Here is a 10,052-nt window from a genome sequence, read left to right as displayed (position 1 = left end):
AATTGTATGTAACACTATTGAGAATGGTCTGATGACAGACCGAAACGTTTGGTTGTATTATAAATTATAATAAATATGGATTATTGTATGATCCTGCACTAAATTCAGCTTGTGTACGTGGATGAAGCCGTTTAATTATTGTATTGTTAATAATAATCTAACAATTATGTTGTAAGAATTATTATAATAATCTAATAATTATTATAATAATAACATTAATAATTATTAGAAAAATTATTATAAATTATTAGAGAAAAAATACTCTAAATGTGCGACACTCCGATAATGAAGGGTAGTGCAAGCACACGGTTCAATTCCGCCGTTCCTCCCAGTGCAGTAGTTGAATTTTTACGACGCAGTGCGCGGGATGACGCTAGTGCTGAAAACGAACTGAGACGTTGCTTCATCGCTCCGTGCTACTTCGTGAGTATATATCGCGTCGATCGTACAACTGACCTTTTTGTGAGAATCTACGAGACGCCGGTAATGTGCTTTGAGCTGTCGGACATGTATTTTATCAATGGTGTCGCTCGCGACGAACGCATATTGATCAAAATATCAAATGCACTGTGCGACATGCATGAGTTGCGTAGGTTGCATAGATCGATTGCATCGCGCGACTATTCCAGCCCGTTTCGTGTGTCAACGTCACATAAAAATTATACAAATAACCGGAATTAGAATAATATATTGATTGAGAGAAAATATCTGTCGGAACAAATTATAAAGAAATATCTGAAAAGTATAAAGTAAACATAGCGCATCAGGGAAGCGCGGTGGCGCGACAGTTTTGTCAACTTATAAAAATTTCACATAACCGTATTATCCGCTATCGAACGTCGAATACGTCGAATCAAGTATTTATATGTAGCTAATATTATACATATATTCGTCAATGGCTGGCGATGATCGTTATCGTAGAATCTTATTCACATTATATTCGTCAACGTGATGGAAGCAGTGTCCGATCGACGTGCGAAGTGATAGTCATATTTAATTCGCGTGGATAATAACCTTAAATTTGACTCGCGTGGTACTGCGTGGAAAAAACAAACTCAGGACTTCGGAAACGCCTCTGTGACATAAGTCTGTTTTTATACCTGCAATAGAACTTTTTTCGCTTCCGCCAAGTATCAAATATGTACTTATCTCACCTTAAATTCCGAAAGTGTATAATAATTCAGTCGCAAAAAACAGCTCTATAATTAAATCGATAGCAACCGACAGTTGAAATATTTCGCAATTTTCTCGTTCGTTCGTATATGCATCCGCGATTATTCGTGTCATTCGGATGATATAGAAAAATCCCGATCAATCATCATGAACATCGAGAAGAATAAATCGGAATAAATCAGAATGAATGCAGAATATATAGCGTCGCAGCGATTGGTGAGTGAATCTGTTTGCTAAACTTAAATTTGCTCTGTATAATTAAATTGAAATTATTTCCAATTTGATTTGAACTTTAACGCTGAATTGATTTGAGAGAAGACGATATGACAAATTTCTTAAATTTCTGTTTTAATATATTTTAAATCATCTCACTGCAAATCTAAAAAGTTACAATATATATGTATGATTAATTTTCCATGTAAAATATACAATAATTTAATTAAAATTTAATGTATAATAATAAAGAAAATTAGTATAATTACGACAACTGAGAAAGTGATAAAGTTGCTCTTTATGATACATTGCAATATCAAGAATATTGCAATATCATATATCAAAAAATCATGATATGGAACTAATAATCGTTGGAATTTAATTTCAATTCAAGCGAGACATATTGCAGGAATCATGTTAATAATATTTTGCTTGTATTAGATATTCTGCTATTCGACGGCTAAACCGTGTAAATGCATTTTTATATGCTGTGTAATGTATATTTTTATACGGAAAACCACACATATATTGTAGTCATTTTTTATACACATGAATTTACAATGCTATCACAGTTTTTAACTCAAATTAAATATTAATCTAATGATAAATAAGATTCTATATTTGGTCGAAGAGAGTACCGGCATATATATTGTGTTAAAATAAAAATAGACATTCCACGTAAAACTATAAAGCAAAGATTATTAAGCAGTAAATTAAACAGTAAATTTGAATTGATTGACATAATTTAATTTAATTTTATTTCCATCACTTGTGATACGTTAATATAATTTGTTCTATATCAGCGATAAATCAAGCTGCATAAATTAAAAAATTATAAAATTAGATAATATTACACATCATTGATTACAGGTGATATTATGAAATATTATGAAATAGACATCCTATATAGAAAAAGCATTCCTCGTTAAATGACGAAAGCGCAGTCGACCAGCAGAATATCTAACGTAAGCAAAATATGATTAACATGATTTCTGCGATCTCGCTTGACGTCTCGCTTGAATTGAAAATTAAATTCCAACGATTATTAGTTTCACATCATAATTTCTTGATATACTGCGAAGTATATCATGAAATCCATATAAACTTTACAGAGCAACTTTACCACTTTCTTACCCAAGTAGCAAAATTAGTCGAAAATATGTTCAATCGACCTCCAGATAGGTCCGAAAGTCTATTAGATTTGATCTAATGATCGTCAAATCTACGTCGATTTGACGTAAGTGAGGAATGAAAAGACGGTAATTTAATAGTATTAATTAGGTAATGGAAGGCATTTTTTCCAATAGGTTATAATTCGATTTGGTCAAATGGACTAATAGGAGATCGAGTATTGGTAATATTTTGGTAATTTTTCACATTAATTGTGTCCTAAATTAGACTTAATTACGACCACGTCTTGCGGTCTTCCTTAACGCAGATGATCTTGTTTCTTTTCTTTCGAGAACACACGCGAGTGGCAACGCTGCATAATGTATTCCATGATTCTATACATAAAGATGAAGGGAAACAGTCATCAGATGTGATATTTGTATAAAAAGTATCGTCATTAGTTCAGTTTCTAAGCTGATTATCGTGTGACGTATGACGTAACAAGTGCGAATGAAAATTTTCTGTATAGATTTTTATTTTAAATCATTAATGAATGCGCCATAAAAAGAGAAGCTTTTGAAATATTATTACTTTATTATTAATTATTTGTTAATTTTATATTTTACATTTAGCAAATTAATAGAGTTGTTCCCTGATTTGTAAGTTGGAAATGATTAAAAATATTGCTTACTTTCTATGATAGAAGAAATAGAAAATGTGAAATAAATGATTTTAAAAATGTAGAATTATGTAGGTTATAGTTCTTCTATGGCGACGATAACATCATAGTATATTTAACACTTTTAGACCTAATAGTCAAATATACTTATATATCTTCGACATATAAGTTGCATTTCTCTATTAGGAAGACTAAATGCCCAAATATTTTTACTTTGTGGGTAAATTCACCTTTTTAGGGCATTTTGACTTTTAAGTTAATAGATTTTCAAGACGTTTTCATAACTAATAAGTAATTTCGACCAATATCCAGCTTCTAAGTTCAAAATCGTTATTTTGGTTAGATTGATTTCAAAGTTGAAATCAACGCCATTTGATATATCAATTAAACTGTGTTCGAGTGTGTTATACTGTGTCGATTTATGTCTCGTAAAAAGAAAGCAGCCATAACCTTTCGCGAAATTCTCTGATGAATAGTGTACTAATCAAGAGTGTACTAATGTGAAATAGAAGGCTCAAAATTGACATATAGGATTATATAGACTTTTAGGGCAAGACTGGTTCAATTTACTTTAAAGTCAATTTTGTTGGTCATTTGGATCAAATGCTGACTAAATTTAACTAATAGGTAACTTTCCTTGATAATCTCGACTTCGAAGTTAGTAGTAACATCATTGAAATATCAACAAACGTCTTTAAGTCAATAATTACCTAATTTTGACAACTTGAAAGTCTATTTGACTTTGAAAGCATAAATACAGTTCGATATTAGGTAATTTATGTGACCTCAGAAACTTATTAATCATTACCAGACTCAGAGAGAATTTACTAGATCAAAATTAAGTAATTTTTTACTTATCAAGAACACCTCAAACGTAAATGGATTTTGAACACATTAATGTGTTGAAATTAGGTAATTTTTTATCTGCAAAGAAAACCTCAAATACAATTTCATTTTTAAGACATATTTTAAGAGTCGAAATTTGGTCATTTTTGTTTTAATTAGGGCAATTTTACTTTGGCTTGGTTAAGATGTTCTACTTTGCTGCTTGAGTGGTTGTCATAATTATACTAATTTTCTTTACTATTTAACATTAAACTTTAATTAAATTATTATAATTTAATCACATTAATTAAATTGATGTAATATATTACGTTTCTTCATTTTTGTCTCTATTAATTAAATACAAGATGATTCTGTGGTGACATTATTCTGTATTTTATCCAATAGAAAAGTTTAACATTGAATCTGCTTGCGATAAACAAAAATTATATTAAGTGTATTGCAAAATAATTTTAAAAACATTTTTTTTTTAATATGATAAGATTCGTGTCGAAAGAGCTTTCTAATTTGAATATAAATTTTTATTTGCTTTTACAAATATTTTCAAACAATCTGCCAACTGACCTAAATGATAAATATTTGGTAAAACAGGCATGCTTAGATTACCTTGTCAACAAATTTGAATCTATCATTTATTTATTATTATCTTAAAAAAAATACAATTAAAAAAAATCTTTACATATTACAATTTAAAATTTATACTTATTATATGTTACAATACAAAATTAAATTCTAATAATATAAGCAACGCATGCAAAGCTAAACGGTGCACAAAATGCATTCGCAACAATAGAACGACATGAGAATACAAAGCGGTTAATAAAATGTGATTTTGTGGCATCTTGTATTTATAATTCTGATGATGGAATTCGAGGCTGAGGCTCTTTTCTTTATAGCGAATTCGTGCTCGGAAAGAATTATTACGTTTATCCGATTGTAACGCAGTTTTTTCACTTCCGCGAAACAAGAACACAAAGTATGTCATGTGCAATCTCAGAATTGACTTAGGAAAACAGAATGTCGGCGAATGTCGGTTCAAATTAGTTGCAACAGCGACGCCGCGTAATTGCGTGGAAAAAAAACCTACATACGATGCGTAAACTCTAAAGGAAAAGAACGTTTTTGCTATTACGATGCATGATTGTTGCATACTAATTGCAGCGAAAGTCTCTGACGCAACTTTTTAAGTGATTATACGAGACGTGTAATCCATTAGTCATCATTAAGGACACTGTAGGTAAATTTAATTAATTACCTTCGGATTTTATAATTTCATATTCTTTACTAAATCGTAAACCGTAACCGTAACCTATAAGTAAGCTTAGCTGTGATCGGTTCACACAAGTTTATTGCTATCACTTTTAAGCTATTAAAATAAGTAACTTATTTTTTTATTTATATGGCATATATATCTTCTTTCAAAAATAAATTCTCGAGTCTACATTTATCTGTTAAAATATTTTAACCAAATATTTATCTCCGCTCATGAAAAATATGTATATTTTGAATTAGCTATAAATATGTTTACAGATTTTAGTCGATTATTTCAGAAATATAATTTATTTCCGATTTCTCATCTGCGTATAAAAATTTACGTCTAAACTGAATTTAGATTACAATTTAATCAAATTCGATAGAATCTCTCTCTCACTTAACCTCGCGTCTGATAAGAAACAGGATAAATTTACCTTGAATCTGAGTTTCTGGAGTGGCGGTGCAGCATAGGGAATTCCCAGAAATGCATAAATACTTCTTCCAAGTCGGGTGGACATTGTTGTTCCATATAACGTACCATTCAGCGTTTTTGCTATTGGGTTACCGCAGACCACATTAAACGCGAAGATGCAAATAAGGCCCAGTTGGATAAACATGTTATTTCGACATTCCCTCATTTTTAACTTTTTCTTCTCTAAAAGATTTTGCGATGATTTCTGTAGACAGTGTTAATGTAATATTAATTATAAAGTGCAAATATGAGACAAAAAATTTGTAAATTGCAGACATATACAAATGAAAATGTAAATATAAATAAGAATCCATGAATCTAAATAGCTGTATTATAATTAAAAAGTTTGAAAAATAATATTACATTTATTAATTTATTAATTCATTTATTATATAAAAATTTCTATTGCATTTAGCTATATTAAAACAGAGAGAGAGCTATGACACATAATAATTAAAATACATTATATAATTATCCTTGAATTTTCTAAATAATCGGTAAAAGTTTCTTTTATTTGTGACACAACAATACCCGATTTCATAATGATAGAATTTATAGATTATTGTTTTTAACATTAGCAACTTGTATATTAAAAGTCCATGATAATGTTTTATCTTGAATTATTGATACAAGGGAAAGTAAATTGTAATTGGTTGCTTGTAATGTGTACATGAATAGATAGGTAAATACAATACATAAAATATTAATAGGAAAAAAATTTAGAAATATAGAAATGATCGCGTTTATATGCTTCTTTTTTCTCTTACGTTAGGCCTGTGGCCTGTGTTACATCTCTCTTATATGCTTGTGATGCGCACGCTGATTATTCAATTACCACTAGCATATGGGACCTACAATTTTAATACTGGTTCCGAACGGCGTTTACATGCGTTAAATTTAATTTATGGTCGAGAACATGGAAGTGAAATTATCGTGTATCTACAGCACATCTGAGAAATTGATAACTTATTAGTTGCGACTAGGTAAAGCACAGCGCGTGTTAAAGAAACTGGTTTCACATCGTAAATGCAAAATAGTATTATGTAAAGAAAAAAAATTTCAAGATCAATGATGAAAAAGTGACGAAATACCACAAGATCAATTTGTAATTATAAATGTCAAGCGTTACATTGGCTTCAAGATTACATAATTAAGAATCACTAAAATAATAGGTTAATATACAAAAATTTAATTGATTTAAATTTATAAACGTAAATATTAAATTTAGTATCTGCAATATTTTAAATTGATTTTTTCTACCAAAACTTCAAAATGTATGCATATTGTAAATTCTGTTATGATTTTAAAACTTAAGATAACTGTTATTATCACAATTCCTTTAATAAAAAAGATTAATGTTTTTTTTTAATTTATCTCCCCCCCCTCCCTCTCTCTCTCATGTAATATTTCTAAGTTTGTAGTATACGCACCTTATTTGATTTAAATAAAGTGTCGTAACAATGAAGAGTTACTGACAGATTATGAGAATTACGGTACCAGTAATAGCTCACTAATCTTTAGACAATGGACTGTGAAGTTGATATAATGACAGGGTATACCGTGCAGTTTCGTGAGTGCCGAAGAACGCGCGTGTTCATTTGGCGAAGGTAGAATTAAGACTGTCGTTGGAGAGAGTCGCTCGTTGGGATATTATCGATGATGGTATATATAATTGACGTCACACTGACAAACAGCACAAATGTTTCTGCTAGTTTATCCTTTTCGACCTGTTTATTCTATTTTTTTATTGATCATTATATCTTTTTGCTGATTGATACGATACATGTTTAAGCGAATAGATGAGTAATGTTACACTTTTCAATGTCACAATTAATATAACATAAATTTTCAATTTTTTAAGCTTTAAGATCATAAAAGAATTTTCAAACGTTTATTTCACAATTTTAGCAGAATGAGGAAAAATAATGAATATGCTATATAATTTAAAAAAATATTAGTTTTAATATTATTATATGCGTCAATTTGTATAAATCTAACTTACATTAGCTTAACATCAACTTAGCTACTTTATAAACCATGAATTTATTGATTTCAGTTCTTTTTTAAAGCTTTATTGGTTATCATTCATAAAGATATCCTATATCTGTTGTTAATAAACCCTGAAAATATTGCATTTTCTTACATTCTTACACTGAAAAAAATATAGTCAATTTTAATAAATATTTAGTTGAATACTGCCAACTAAATATTTATTAAATATAAAGATATATGGTATTTATCTGATACAAGAAATGTTAATTTGATTTAACAATCATTTTTTTTACTGAACAAATATTTATTTACTGTAAGTAAATGTTTAGTTGGCAATATTGAACTAAATATTTATTAAAATTAACTATTTTTTTTCAGTGTATGGTTAGATAAGAATGGAATTAGAGAAGAATATATATACCCATAAGAAAATACAAATCTTAGAGACGTTGTCCTTTAATAAATAAGTCTTTCAGAAAAATATTAAATATTCCTTAAAATATCAACCTTCTTATTATCAATAAACTCTACTTTTTTTATATATTTTTATTAAAAATTAATATTTAATTAAACAAAGTCGTGACTTATTTCGAGCTTATAATTAGACTGACTTTAAATTAATACAATTAACATAAGAAGATAAATACTATATAATAATCTAAATACAATTAATAAAATAATATAAAATTACAAACGTTTCGACTTACAAAGCCTTCTTCAGTGTACAAAGCAAAAATACATTATATCGATAAAAATAATTTTGCCAAATTCCTCGGTTGAAAACGGGAATCCAGTTTATCGCAGACTTGAATCAATCGATTTGAAAGTTCAATTGTTACAAATATTTTATGGTATTCTGTAGAACGAAAAGAAGTATTAAAATAATATAATTAGTATGACTAAATTAGGCTAGTGAGAGTCAAGCAACGTTGAACGGCGCAAAGATAGGTGAAAACCATAGTCAGATGTTAGCTTAAAGTCTTCTGTATTTGGACGTTTCGACTCTCTTTGGAGTCATCCTCAGCAATAAAGGTACAATATAATTGACTTACATGTCCTCGATGATTAAGTCACTCGCAAATTGGCAAGGATGCAGCGTTGTTAATCACCATAGGACATGAAGCGTGTCGCGAAGCCATGTAATAATCATAAGAACTCATAATTATCAGGGAATGGAAGTAACTCGTTACTTGTAACGAAGTTACAGTTACAAGTTATTTTTTTGGTAACTTTACTAGTAACTGCGTTACTTTTTTTCTTTGGTAACTGTAACGGTAACGAAGTTACATTTTTTTGGTAACGGTAACGAATTTTACAGTTACGTTTATCGTTACTTTGCACATGATTGGACACGATACGACACAAGCCACTTACACTGTAAAAAAATTTCGTAAATTTACACATATAATAAATATAAAATAGATTACATGATTAGTTCTGTAAATATAAAAAATCATGCAATTTTACAGAAATTACAGTAATTCCACAAAAATTATGTAAATTATATTTTATTGTGTAAATATATCTTATTTTATATTGGAAATTATAGCAGGATATTTTGAATATTTTCTGTAATTATCCAAATTTTAGTAATATTACGTAACATAAAAGAAATTTTTCGCGTATTGTTGTTAAATGTATAATAATATATAGTGCGAAATATATTGTCATATTATCGTTCTTGTAGCTACACATATACACATTGTAATTGTACTTCCACAATCTGCTTAGTTCCAAACCAAGAAATTATTTTTATTTGCATATTGCAAATTTACAAATGTGTGGACGTTTACAACTATTATAGTGGATCTCAAAATTATCCAGCATAATAGTTATAATTTTACACAATTTTTTACAATGCGCTTGAGATTAGAGAAGCCTCTAGGCTCATCCGCTATGATTGTTGGTCGTCGATTTAAAAAAAAGTAACGGAAAAGTAACGAAAAGTTACTTTCTCAAGTAACGGTAACTGTAACGAGTTACTTTTAAAAATCGGTAACTAGTAACGGTAACTTGTTACTTTTCCTACTCGGTAACGAGTAACTGTAACTTGTTACTTTTAAAAAGTAACTTTCCATTCCCTGATAATTATATATAAATTTGAATAATATCGACATGTTTCAACTGTCAGTATACATTGACATGTCGCTCGGAATTGATTCAAATCCGAGCGACATGTCCGAATTCAATTCCGAGCAACATGTCAATGTATACTGACAGTTGAAACATGTCGATATTATTCAAATTTATATATAATTGTGAGTTCTTATGATTATTACATGGCTTCGCGACACGCTTCATGTCCTATGGTGGTAA

The 10,052-nt window shown here is 29.2% G+C and overlaps 1 protein-coding gene across 3 annotated transcripts in view; it reads right to left on the bottom strand.

Annotated features, from left to right (window-relative positions):
• LOC108766929 (venom carboxylesterase-6) overlaps positions 1-7,372 on the bottom strand; it is a 15,666-nt gene extending 8,294 nt beyond the window's left edge. The window contains exons 1-2 of one of the 3 annotated variants that reach the window (XM_018516509.1): positions 7,304-7,372; positions 5,707-5,949 (exon numbers count right to left, since the gene is read on the bottom strand). In XM_018516509.1, coding sequence (XP_018372011.1) covers positions 5,707-5,949; positions 7,304-7,342 — 282 coding nt within the window. In that variant the 5' untranslated portion in view covers positions 7,343-7,372. Of the gene's footprint in view, positions 1-5,706; positions 5,950-7,174 lie in introns of all 3 variants that reach the window. The other 2 variants (XM_018516511.1, XM_018516510.1) reach the window with 2 other exon arrangements.
• Positions 7,373-10,052: the final 2,680 nt, after the last annotated feature.

Source organism: Trachymyrmex cornetzi, unplaced genomic scaffold (genome assembly GCF_001594075.2).
Source record: "Trachymyrmex cornetzi isolate Tcor2-1 unplaced genomic scaffold, Tcor1.1 scaffold64, whole genome shotgun sequence".
Classification (NCBI taxonomy): Eukaryota; Metazoa; Arthropoda; class Insecta; order Hymenoptera; family Formicidae; genus Trachymyrmex; species Trachymyrmex cornetzi.
This window is presented reverse-complemented; position numbering and strand designations above follow the sequence as displayed.